Source organism: Priapulus caudatus, unplaced genomic scaffold (genome assembly GCF_000485595.1).
Source record: "Priapulus caudatus unplaced genomic scaffold, Priapulus_caudatus-5.0.1 Scaffold392, whole genome shotgun sequence".
NCBI classification, from domain to species: domain Eukaryota; kingdom Metazoa; phylum Priapulida; class Priapulimorpha; order Priapulimorphida; family Priapulidae; genus Priapulus; species Priapulus caudatus.
In genome coordinates, this window is record NW_014577453.1 from 81249 (window position 1) to 95240 (window position 13992).

Genomic DNA, 13992 nt, shown 5'->3' on the forward strand with positions numbered 1-13992 from the left:
ACGCTCTGTTTCCCCTTACTCCTCTCCTTTCTTTCCCCCCGCCTCCTCACTCCTCACACCCTTCTTTTTCTCATTTAATTTCTTCATTCAATCTCCTCCTCTCTGCTCCCCACACCTAACGGTCCTTCCATCCACCACCTTCTTCGCTCCATGCTCCTCCTCCTCCTTGACCCTTTCTCCACCCACCACACCACCACCACCACCCACCACACCACCACCACCCTCCTCCCCCTCCTCCTTGCTCCTCTTACCACCTCCTCCTCCACCATCTCCTTCCTCCTCATTTCTCCTCCTCTTCCTCCTTGCCCTCCTCCACCCTACTCCAAACCACCACTACCTTCCTCCTTCCTCCTCCCCCCAACGTCCCCCCCACCATCACCACCACCACCACCCAACCACCACCCACTCCTACCTCCTCGTCCTCCTTCTCCACACCACCTCCTCCTTCCTCCTCCCCTCCACCTCCATCCTCCTCCACCCTCTTTCCTCTTCCTCCTCCTCCACCTTCCTCCTGCCTCTCCTCCTCCACCACCTTCTCCTCCTCCTTCCCCTCCTCCAATCACCTCCTGCCTCCTCTCCACCTCCTCCTTCCTCCTACCTTCTCCACCTCCTCCTCCTCCTCCTCCACCACCTCCTCCTTTCATTTTTCTTTCGTTGAGAGATTTAATGCCGGGTGGCTTCGGCAGCGGTTCGCATGCATCGCGTGCCGACGTTAGATAGACGACGACGTGCGAGCGTGTGCGTCTGCTGTAATAAACTAGTCGTAATTAGCTAATTACGCCGACGCGTCGAATTAAATCGCGCTCCTAAAAATTAAGAGCGGGCTCGCGTAACCACGAGCAAATTGCCTCGCGCGAGAAAATAAATAAATTAGTGTAGATGGCGCTGCATTCGACATCGGAACGTGGCAGACGGGATTTTTCCGGGCGTGCGAGCATGCGCGTGAGGAGAATTCGCCGACGTCCTATATAGACGGTGTTAAGTTGCGAATCGGTGTGCAGTTAAGTCCTTCACTAATGAAATCAACGAGACGAGATTGGAATTTACTCGCTTCGAAGCGCAAGCACACAGGTGAGCCTGCGGAGGGTATCATCGCCAACAGAAAGGCAGTGCCGCACAAATTCCACCCCGCTGAAGGTTTCTACCGACGTCGCGTGGGAGCCGATAGCCACGTGCGTGGGTTGAACGTGGAAATGCGTAGCCCGGGGAAGGGTGGGCTGGCATAGCAACCGCTTGGCGGTGGGGGTGGTTGAGTAAAACGAAGCAGCAAGTATCAAGTGCCCATCGAAAACCACCTTAGGTGATTTGATACTAAATCGTTGCTCTCTAATGCGTACTAAGCACTAAAATAAAACTCCGTGCCAATTTTTCGGGCAGCGAGGGTGGTGTGGGGGCTGTCCACCCAGGCCCTTCAGATTAACAACTGTAACCAGGTGTTGTTTGCGTCGTCGGGCGTAAAGACGGATCCCCCGGGTCGTTGTTATCCGTAGCGGTGTTGTTTGTGTTTGTGCCGCGGGGCGGGGGCGAGTGGTCTCCCGGTCCCCTCTCACGATAACAACTGTAACGTTAATTGTTGTGTTTGTATTTGCGCCGCATGGGGGCGGTCCAACCGGGCACGTCTCAGGTTAACAACGGTACCGTCGTTGTTCTTTGCGTTTGTGTCGCAAGGGGGCGGTCCACCTATGGCCCCTCTCAGGTTACCTTTTGTAACGATGAGGTTACATGTGTTTGCGCTGCAGGCAGGGTCAGGCGTCCCCCTCTCATGTTACCTTCTGTAACGATGAGGTTACTTGTGTTTGCGCTGCAGGCAGGGTCAGGCGTCCCCCTCTCATGTTACCTACTGTAACGATGAGGTTACTTGTGTTTGCGCTGCAGGCAGGGTCAGGCGTCCCCCTCTCATGTTACCTACTGTAACGATGAGGTTACTTGTGTTTGCGCTGCAGGCAGGGTCAGGCGACCCCCTCTCATGTTACCTTCTGTAACGATGAGGTTACTTGTGTTTGCGCTGCAGGGAGGGTTAGGACTTGCGGGCCTCGGGGCTCACTGTTTACAAACTTCTGTAACAAGTGAGGTTTTAATACTTCTAATGTGTTTCTGCGCTGCGCAGGGTTCAGGCGACCCTCATCATGTTACATACTGTTAACGATGAGTTACTTGGTGATTCTGCGCTGCAGGGTAGGGTCAGGCGACCTGCCCTTTCATGTTTAAGCCACCTGTGAATTAAACAGTACTGATATATAGATGAAGTTATCGTTGTTTTCGCGCTGCCAGGGAAGGCGCTCAAAGCAGCGACCCTCTCACTGTCTACCTTCTTGAAACGAGATGAGGTTACTTGTGTTTGCGGACGCGCTGCAGGAGGGAGTCAGGCGTCGAGGCGAGAGTTGGCAGCCGAACTGTACGGCGAGTGCTCGGGTAACGAGATCTACCACATACGCATGAACGACAGCAACTTCTTCGGCGAGTACGAGGGCAAGAGCTTCACCTACGCTTCCTTCCACGCTCACAGAAAGTAAGTGCGCTTGGACGTGTTCGTGTGGTGTGTGTAGTGTGTGTTGTGTTGTGTGTGGTGTGTGTGCTGTGGTGGTGCGTGTGTCGTGGTGCGTGCGGTTGCGCAGTGTGTGATGTGTGTGCGTGAGCATGTGGTGTTCTGATGTGTGTTCGTGAGAGCTTGTGGGACCTTATTTTATGATGCGTGGGCGGTCCTGTATGTGTGTGTGGAGAGCCGTGTTTATGTGTGTAGAGTGTGTGTGTAGCGTGCGTCGCGAAAGCGTGCGTGACGCACTGCCGTGGACAAAGTCGCGTGCGTGAGTGCTGTGTGTGTGGTGTTGTGTTGTGTGTGTGTGAATGTGTAAAGCGTGTGTGTAGGCGTCTGTGACGTGTGTCTTCAACCCGCGTGATGTCTCGTGGATGTGTGGAGATGTATCATTAGAACGTGAGTGGCGTATGGGTGTCAATGTGAGAGAGCGCGGCCGCACGTGGGTTTACGCATATGTCGTTCATAATCTGCGTGTTTGCGTAACAACGCGAAGTGACCATAGGAAGGTTAGTGGGTGTGGAAAAAGACGCGGGAAGTTCACCCCAAAGTTTATTTACACAGACGGCGTGTGTAAATGGATAGGTATGGAATAGAATACCTGCATCAACTGCGCGCCAAAATGGCAATTTCCCACGCGGGGAAAATAGATACCAGCGCGAGGATCGAACCAGTCGCGCAAAGACTACATGAGCACGACTCGAGTAGTTTTAAACGGAAAAAAACCCCGAGTTAATTTGATACAGGCGTGAAAGCGTGACCCCCATGAGTGAACACTAACCAGCAGAGATGGTGAATGGCGGAAACGCCAGACTCGCCGCCGCGGCTGTAAGCCGCTGCGTGGGGGTTACATGTGTCGCCCATTCAACGCAAACTTCCTATTTATGATAAAGCGACCGCCGACGATAAACAATTTAAACAGTTGAACCGGGGCTGCATGTCACGCTAATCGAAGGGAGCGTCGTCTTCGTCGTATCTGTACGGGTAAAATCTCAACAAAACTAAAGAGGGGGTCGCAACGGATCGATATCTAATAATAGGCAACAGTGGCGCACGTTTATTGTGCGTGTGTGTGTGTGTGATGTGTGTGTGTGGTGTTGTGTGCTGTGTGTCAAAAGTGCGTGCGATGCGTGCGTGCGTGCGTGCTGTGTGTGTGTGTGTGTGTGTGTGTGTGTGGCGTGCGTGCGTGCTGTGTGCGTGCGTGTGTGTGTGTGTGTGGTGGTGTGTGTGTGTGTAATGTGTCTGGATGTAGTGCGCGGCAGCGCAGTGCATAGCACGCGTGCTCTATTACGAACGCGCTCTGTTGGTGCGTGCGCGCGCGTGTCATTAAACGCGCGCCGCGCAGTGCGTGTGTGCGCGCGCGTGTATTATTAACACATCGCGATCATAACCATCAACCTCGATCGTCTGCGCGTTGCCATAGATACGGAGTGGCTGGTGGCCGTGCAGCCGCAGATACGTCGAAGATCCTGCTCAACCCGGGTCCGCAGCACATCATGAAGAAGACGGACATCTGCTTCTACATGAGCATCACCAAGGAGGAGAATAGCGCCTTCATACTCGCAGCACCGCACAAACCGCGGAGCGGGACAACATGCCGGGGCATGAGCCATGGAAGCTGGCAGAGGCGGTGCGATGAGCGCGCGCCGTGGCGAGCAACCGGCAACTCGAGGCTGTCCGCTACGGCAGCGCCGCACGGTGAAAGTGAGCCCAGAACATAGCGGGAAGAGCGTGGGACGATGGGGGAAAAATTGTGGGCTTGTAGCGCTCTCCTCTCTGCTCTCTACTCTCTTCCTCTCACTCTTCATTCTCAGATCTCTCTTCTCTCTTCCTCTCTCTCTATTCTTCTCATCTCTGCTCTCACTCGCTCTCTCGCTTCTCTCTTCTTTCTCTTTCTCTCTCGTCATCACTCATTCAATCTCTCTCTCGCACACTCTCATCTCTCTCTCTCTCCCTCGGCTACTCATATCCGCCTCGTCGTCCCAATTCCTACTCTCTCTCTACTGTTCTCGCCCTACTCCTTCTCCCTCTCCTCTTTTTTCTAATTACTCTGTCAACTCCCTCTCTCTTTCTCCTCGCAGACCATGTCTGTTTCCTTCTCTCTCCTCTCTCGCTCTTTCTTTTTTCTCTCTACTCGCTCTCATGTCCTCTCTGCCTCTTCTCTCGCTCTCTCTTTCCTCTCATCTATCTGCTCTTCATCTCTCTCTTCTTTGCTCCTCTCATTATCCCTGTCTCCCCCTTTTTACTCTAACTAACAGCGGCTCTCTCTCTCTCCTCCTCTTCTATCTCTCTTCACATCTCACCGCCCTCTCGTCACACTCTAATCTTCTCCTACCTTTCTGCAACAGTTTCCGGCGCGTCGCGGTCACCGAGCTATCCAACATCAAACGTAGCTTATACATCTACTCAGTACTGTACAGCATGATGAAGTTTAGAGAGCAGTCCTAATTCATTATAAATCATTAAGATACTTACGCCTAACGCGGAACTCGTCCCGTCTTTGCTGATAGCGTTGAGGGTCGCGGCATAACGTCAAAAACGCTAAGATCTGTTAGCGTTACGATTTTCTGACGCGGCGGAACCTTGCTTTTGTTAATATTTTGCTCCCTTAGCTGCATCTAAAAGTTAAATGCTACTGCTTACAGTTAAATAAAAATATTTTCTAAGCAGCTAAATTAAATATAGCTTAACTTAAGATCCGCAATTATCCGTCATACCTGCGTTGGCGACGTGGTTTCAGGCGCCGGATTGTCCGATCAGGAGTTATACAGCACACCCAGGGGACCGCTACGTCCTAGCGTTGTCTACAGCGAGACCAAGTCCAAGAGATTCGACGTAGAGATGCAACTGCCGAAGCCAATGCGACCAATCATCTTCAGCGTGCAGATCCCGAGCCGCGGCCTCAGCATCGGCAAAGTGCCGCGAGTTTGATCAGCTGGAAGCAATCAGGTGGACGGCAGCAGTTCTCCCCCGTGCTCGCTAGTGTGCAGGGCGGCGCCCCTATGGAAGTGTACTATCTATCAATAATACTAACTACTTATATATAATATATATAATACATATAATATAATATCATATATATAGTTATATAAAGAGCCCTAATAAATTATTATTTGTTATCTATTTATTAGCTTTAAATAATATATCTATCTACGGTCACTAAGCATTTGCGTTGGTTTTTGTCGACGAAAATGTGTCGGTAGACATATTTTGATATCTTTCTTAATTTCCTAATAGTATCAATTATAGCCCGATAAGCTGTTTATATCCTGTTACTGCATATTTCTATAATCAGGATAATAACAGTATTATTATATTTTTATTATTATGATTCTTTTTATTAATTATATATTATTATTACTATTTTTCTTATATTACTTTATTATTATTATTATTATTATGTATTCTTTACTAGCTACTACTACTGATTCAGTAAGTAAAATATACACACTGCGTTGATTACAGATTACAGTTTGAAGTGAAATAACACTGCTATGAGCGAGGATGGAACCAATCGATTATGAGAAATCATAACGATAACGGCAGTGAGATCAAGCAACGGAACACATGGTGGCAGGAAGAGTACGTTACAGAGCCATAGACGATCCTAGTGACATAGTTAGACACCATTAATAAATTAAGATGCGTAATATTTTATTTCATCTCTTTTGCGTATTTTTATAACTATGACCATAGCATCGTTCACACGAAACCTCGTATTATAAACTACGGTATTTGCAAAATACCGAATGCTGAGACAAATACGCTGCGAAGCGTTCACACGCTGATTCGCGCGCTCCAGAAATACGGATGTTGCGAGCTGCGAGCTGCTTAAATCAAGTTAGCAAACAATGCGAAATAAACAATGCAATGCGCACCAACCTGCCCGAATAAAAATACGTAGACTGGATCCGCTCGTCAGTTCCACTCTGCGTTACACTGGAACTCGTCGAGCTGCGCGACCAGTCAATAAAATTACGCGAGCCGGCTTTAGGAATCCGGTATTTAGCAGTTCACACGAGGAAATGCGCGGCTCCAAGAAATCCCGGTAGTTTCTCAAGCACGCGCAAATTATTCGGGGCCTGGGAAGCCTGGTATTACATGAAATACCCGGATGCTGTTTTAGATACCGTATTTTTGGGCCCTCGTATTTTGCCATCGTTTGAACGACTAAATACCGGATTTCTGTGCTACGTGGGATAGCGGTATAGTTACCTCTGCAAGGGGTGTGCAGGAGGTTATGTTTTTACGGAGCGTGTGTTGCTTCGGCTGTGTTTGTCTGGTTTGTGGGTTTGTTCGTCGTAGAGGCCCCGTTGAAAAAGTTATGGACAGGATTCTCATAAAAATTTTCAGGATAGGTCAGAAATGGGGTATATCTTAGAAATTGTTACATTTCGGTGGTGAATCCGATCCAATTTAATTACATTAATAAATTTCAGGATAGGTCAGAAAATAGGGATAACTTAGAATTGATTAACATTTTGGTGTGCGATCCGGATCCAATTAAATTATTTAATTAATATAATTAATTCATACAATTTTTCACAGTCGAGAGAATTCAGCTTGCTGGGCGGAGGTCTGCGCTCTCCGAGTGCTACTAGTTATTATTATTTCCCATTCAGATTCACTACTGCATGAGCAGTTAAAATGTTCTTATATAAATATATGCTATAGAATCATCACATACCTGACAGATAAAAATGAAAACGGTGGTAATGGTAAGCGTTATATTAACATGACCAGTATTCATGTCTGGATACGTTTATACGTCCAGTATTTATGTCTGGGTCATGCTTATACGTTCAGTTATTTATGTCAGGCCATATTTATACGTCTAGTATTAATGTAAAGTCATGTTTATACGTCCAGTATTCATGTAAAGTCATGTTTATACGTCCAGTATTTATGTAAAGTAATGTTTGTACGTCTAGTATACATGTCAAGTCATGGTTATACGTCCAGTATTAATGTCTGGTCATGTTTATACGTCCAGTATTCGTGTAAAGTAATGTTTATACGTCCAGTATTCGTGTAAAGTCCTGTTTATACGTCCAGTATTAATGTAGTCTGGTCATGAGTAGTCACGTCCATATTCACTATAAAGTCCATGTTTTAACTTAGATATTAATGTTGGCACACGCTTATACGTCATTATTTCATTAAAGTCATGTTATACGTCCAGTATTCGTGTTAGGTCATGCTGGCAGCTCTTGCTGATGGGCGTGTGTATTATATATTACACCGTATGCTATTACATTTGCTATTAAAACTGTTCCACGATAATTTAGGGCGGTGGACTATATTCATGCAAGTCTGTTCTAATATAAAGTCTTCGTTACAGGTCGCGGTGATATACGCACGGCATCGACAATATACAAAGATTATATTTTACCTGCTAATACTATATCATATATATACTGTTATAATATATAATATATATATATCTATATATAATATATATATATATATAAATAAATATATATACTTTAGGCTATATAGAAAGTTTACAGCATCCCTTTCATCTCGTCGTTTGTGATTTCAGGGAGCATATTGGAATTCCTCATGTAATTCCTTATATAGGAACTTGCCACCGGGAGTGTCATCTGTTGAATGTGAAGAGATGGCCATGCTGTCTCAAGCTGGCCTGTGTATGTACTTAGATCCTTCACGTATTTTATAACAGGACACAAACACACACTAGTATGTGTAGGTAAAGCGCGGAATAACCATCATATTATTCTTACATTATAGCTAGTATATAACTATTGCGTTTACGTTTTAATCCTGAGATATATATCGGTAATAAAAACAGTGGTTACGAGAATTTAATTGCAGCTAGTTTTTTGAAGCCTGCTGTATAGCGATATAAACGATTGCAATAAAGTCAGTGGTGATACGTGATGGGGAAGTAGTGTGTGAAGCTAAGGCGGTGTGTGACAACTCACAAGATGTTCTCATCTGGTATCTTCTGAATTTAAACGGTTGATTCCTTTTGCTTTCCCGGCCTATACATGTCAATCCGTAATAATATACTTGAAGCTTTTCCAAAACTGATCACGGAAATGTTTATGACAGACAGCTAACGCATTGCCAAATAACGTATATAACTAATTATGCCTCAGTAAATTCCCTGCTGGGGCATATGTTCACGCGGGCCCCGAGGCAGTGTCGATCATTAACATTCCCATATACATCATCATGCATATTGCATCAGTGAACACCCGATTGCAGGCAGCAGGGTGGGAATCCTCCAACAATAAAAACTCAATTACAATAATTACCATTAAACATATTAAAATTAGAATTACTCGCAGCAACTAGCTAGATACCTATATCTGTCTATCATAAAGTGGTGGGACTGCCCCAGCGGTGTTGATCTCCCGTTAGTTTCAGTCTGACTGCATGCGATATTATTGTTTCGTTTCATTCTCTGCACGTGATAAACTAGAGTATTATGTTTACAATACATTATAATGATCTTTGCGTATGCCGTATAAATGCATATGCTGTCAACCGAGTAACGGAGAATGCGTCTGTGGAGATTACTCCTATACTATTTCCATGTCGTATATTTATTTTATATATTTTTAATCATCAGTTTATATGAATTTGCTCGATAGAGAGGCTGCTACGGGTGGAGGCGATAGACTGCACCACAGTGCCTCTCTACTTATACGCACATTTGTGACGGCTCACCGATGATGTGGCACAGTGCAACATGGCACCCGGTGAATTAGTGCACACTGTGCCACAGTGGCCTGTTATAGTGCATAGTACTTTCGTGCACAGTCAATAATATATAGTGTACATGCAAGTCATGCACAGTACCACAGTACCGCGTGCATTGTGCATGGTGCCATAGTTTAAAGTATCACAATGCACAGATATGTAGTGGATATAGTTGCATTGTGCATAACACAAGAGCTTATTATATAATATTGCACAGTACTGTTATTCAGAGTTCTATAGCACGCAGTACTCTGTGCGCCGAGTCATATCGCCAGATAGTTCCACGTTACCAACGTACCAACGTAATCAAGTAACCTATATATATATATATACGATTCACGTTTAGAGTTAGGAGCCTAAAGTTTAAAATGCAGGAAATATTCAATATGCAACGTTCTACTGTGATGTAATAAAGTGTACTCAGGGGGTAGAGTGCGTGCACGTGCCGGTATGACTAACCCGTCTCTATCAGATCTTACAGGAGTTGAGGCCGGTTCGATACACACAGCTTCATGGCGTTCACTTATTTTATCTGCAGCCGGGCACTCACGCGTCTGTCACGTGTACGCTACAGACAATTAAGAATATAAATACATGTATATATATATATATATATATATATATATATATATAGCATCTCTTGCAGGGCGGTTAGCGAGCATGCGCACTCTCGTGCCTGAAGCATGATATCTTGCTTGTTGTAGTTGTGTATGATTACCCTCGGCAGCCCCGTACCTTGCGCTAGTCACGCCTAGTGTACAGATTACGCGAGTGCGATCGGAGGCCCATCTGTTGCTGCAGCCTCAACGTGGTATGTACGCACGCGCGCCAGGGCCCACCAAATACGATAGTTGATCGGAGAGTCGTGAATCAAACGCGTATTTAACTTCGAACTTCGACCCTATTTCGAAAAAATTCCGAAAAACTCGTGATGATTTGGAAATTTTCGCAGAATCCGCTAAAAAACGTGTATGGAAGGAAGTCTAGTAAAAATTGCTTTCAGTTTAACTCTATTAAATCTTAATATACGCGTACACACTTGAACGTCGCGTGATCATGTAGAGCTTGTTAGTAATTATTTCACGAAGCCTGGTAACGCACACCTCGTATAATATAGTAAACGGCCGAATTTAACTATTATGAAAAACCCGGAGACGCCTATGGTTTCAGTTTCGTTAAATCCGGTAAACCTGTGTGCATTAATTCGTTAAATCTAGTTAAAGCGATAGTTTCATTTTCGTTAGACTTAGTAACGAACCATTAGTAACGGTAACCACAAAACTAGTACAGCATCACATTTTGTAGAATCTCATAAACGCACATCGTTTGTTTACGCAAACTCCCATAAAACTAGTACAGTATCCAATTTCGTATGGAATCTTCCAAAAAGCTCCAGAGTTATTCAATTAGGGAGAAAAAAGAAACTGGCGCTTTTCGCTAACGAGTAACTAACAAACTATAGACTGCCCGCCGTGCGCGCGCGCGGCCTCGCTTATGTCGGGCGTGCGCTGCAGTGTGCTGCGTCAATACGTATGTGCGTGCCGTGCGTGTGTGCGCAGTGCGTGTGCGCGTCGTGGTGAGTGTGTCTCGTGGTGCGTCGGGTGTTCGTGCGTGGATTGTTTGTGCGTGCTGGTGATGCGTGAGTGTGTGTATCACTCTGGATTATTTCTGGTGCTGGCGCTGTGCCGTGGATGATGTTTGTCGTGCGTGTGTGCGTAGACTGGTTTAGTGCGTGCCGGTGCGTGAGTGTCAGTGCTGGTGAATGCGATGTGCGTTGCGTGCGTGCGTGTGTGCGTGAATGCGTTTGTGCGTGAGTCGTGTTTTGTTGTGTTGTTTCTGCGGCCTCCGTTCGCATTAAGGTCGTTCGTTGATATGCGCATGCATCGTGTCTACGTGTGTGCTAGTGAGATGCGTCGCGTGTGCTGGTTTGTGCTGTGAATGCGTGTTGTGCGTGCGTTCCGGCGGGAATGGTATGTCGTGTGTGAGGTTCGTGTGGGTGGGGTGTGCGGGTGACTAAACGTATCGTGTCGTTCACGTGTTGCGCGAGATGCGGTGATGTGACGGCGTGGCGTGCTGGCTGAAGTTGGGCATGTGGTGTTGCGTGCGTGACTGCGTATGTACCGGTCGGCTGCGGGTATGGTGGCGTGACTGGCTATGTGGGGTTGTCGCGTGTGTGCGTGCGTGCGTGCGCTGTGTGCGTGAGTGCGTATGGTGTGCGTACGCTTTTCTTTCTAACGCTTGGCGTATGTAATAAACAGCCGCTCTCGTGATAAACGGGTTTCCATGCGTAGCTACTTCAAACTTCATTCTTAATTAGGAATTCATTATAAAGAGTTTGTAATGAATGATTAATAGAGAAGCTCTTCTCGCTTTCTACTTACTGACATTGCGGTAGGGGTGAATTATAGAACAATATGGGCAATTATTTACCTTGATTGCGGGTCTGTCACGTAGCTCGTACTATTCACCACACGTTCTATAACATCTGTTCTGAACCAATTAACTCCATTGCCCCAAACATTTCGAACGCAACTTTTACTCTCGCGTACTGACAGTTTCATTCGATTCTGCGAAATCGTAAGACGAATTAAGCAGCATATATAAATATGGCGTTTCGGTTCACCTACACCTTGATAACTACAGTATAACTTTTGCCTGCTTTTGCATTTTTATGAGACGCGCAATTGTTTATTACTATATATATATAATATATATATAGATATCATATATATTACCGTTCGCTATATATATAACGAATATTGTGTATATAACGGTTATTTATATATGTTAAGGGATATTATTATAATTATATATATATATATATATATATATATGTGTGTGTACCGCGTATACGTCTAGCGTTGCGTATTGTCGGATGAAGCTGTTACGGTCTCATTATTGCAGCCATGCGAGCATTTCGGTGCGACGGCGGCGAATGATTACACGTGGTGTAACAGAGCGATCATTCTCGCTGCCGACTACGCCAGCAACGGCATCTACAACTTCATCGTTCCCCTGCGAGCTCACTTCCAGCCCAGGAAGAGCCTCAAGCCGGTTGTGCTCTTATTGGAAGCTCAGTGAGTATAATTAAGGCTGGCTAAAGAGCATCATATATACATGGCACGCCATACGGAGAGATTTCTTGGTTGTTTAGTTTCTGCTAGTTCTAAGCCAGCACGATAGAATATTTACTAAGTACAGGTGATGTGAGGAGTCTATAAGAGGGTTGTGAGGCGTGTGATCTGGTCTAGTAGTCGTTCTGGTGCTTCCTGCTGCTTTATTCTTAATGATAATGGTGCAATTAATGTGCTTCTTACATCAGGAGTTCATGAACAAAGATCTCTATCCAAGTACTAAAGATTATATTTTTAGCAACGTTGTGTCATAATAAATTATATTAATATATAAATAATATAATTTATGTTAATAAAATAAATACAAATTACATTATATTGATTTAAAACGCTGTAATTGTCATCATACATGCTCAGTTCCGTGACTCGCGGTGTTCATGATCTGCCGAAGGCTTGCACTCCTAGGGATACTAATACACTGTTTTGCTTGCTTCAGACCGGACCCAGCCTTTCTGGATGCGATTTCTTGGTTTCCACTTGTTTATTGGATGATTGGCAGCATTGACAGGTGGGCTGGATAACCTTTTACGTAGGCTAAGGCTATTATAATGATGGCATGCCTGCCATAAGCTTACATTGTGTTTTATTGCAGCATATTCTTAGTACTGGTATGTGTATACGTAGTAGAATAATAATCAATAATCGTCTTTATCTTAAATAAATAAATAAATAAATAAATAAATAAATAAACACATAAAGATATATATATATATATAAATAAATATATAAATAAGTGAATTATATAGTTAGTTAATATATATATATATATAACTTAGATTAAAGTTTACCAGTCATGTGTTTCTGCGTTCTGTAGCCTGGATGATCTACTCAAGGCTGGCATCAACCGAGCAGATAACGTGGTCGTCGTGAACAGAGAGTGCTCCAATGCTGTAGGGGAGGATTACCTAGCCGACTGCAACACCATCGTCTCTGTGCAGACCATGTACAAGTGCGTCGCATTCATTCATTCAACAGTCAACATTACCACGGACAATTATATACTGTAACGTAGTGTATACGTAATCTATATAATCCAACCCAACATCTCCAATATCAAAACTCTCTAACCATATTTGCCACGGCATTTAATGGCAAAGATACGCATATTAAAGTCGTATTCGATGTAACTTAAACGGTCTCCTATAGACCAATGTAGTTCTTATACAGTTACACACACGCACGCACGAACGTACGCACACACGCGCACACACACGCATGCACGCACACGCGCACGCACGCACGCACGCGCACACACACACACCCACACATATACACACACACACACACACACACACACACACAACACACAACACACACACACACACCCAGCAGCAGCAGCTATCCTAGCAAATCTCTCGCTCCACCGACGAAACACTGCTGCTCGCTTCCCCCACTAGGGGGCAGTGCGCCGCCCCCTGTATAACCGACGTGCGTGCCACATATGGTGGCGCCACCTGCCGTCATAACTGCCTCTATTTCATACACGACGAGAGAAGTCTCTTCTCTCCCTCCGTGCCCGAGGGAGGGTCAACCTTCTCCCTCCGTGCCCGAAGGAGATTCAACCTTCTCCCTCCGTGCCCGAAGGAGGGTCAACCT

At 45.5% G+C, this 13992-nt stretch overlaps 1 protein-coding gene across 1 annotated transcript in view; it reads left to right on the forward strand.

Moving 5' to 3' along the window:
- LOC106809867 (potassium channel subfamily T member 1-like) overlaps positions 1 to 13992 on the forward strand; it is a 37587-nt gene that overhangs the window by 17457 nt on the left and 6138 nt on the right. Inside the window, exons 12-18 of the mRNA XM_014813102.1 lie at positions 2359 to 2509; positions 3957 to 4237; positions 5274 to 5458; positions 10008 to 10073; positions 12167 to 12339; positions 12833 to 12904; positions 13211 to 13345. Of these exons, the coding sequence (XP_014668588.1) occupies positions 2359 to 2509; positions 3957 to 4237; positions 5274 to 5458; positions 10008 to 10073; positions 12167 to 12339; positions 12833 to 12904; positions 13211 to 13345 (1063 nt within the window). The remainder of the gene's footprint in view (positions 1 to 2358; positions 2510 to 3956; positions 4238 to 5273; positions 5459 to 10007; positions 10074 to 12166; positions 12340 to 12832; positions 12905 to 13210; positions 13346 to 13992) is intronic.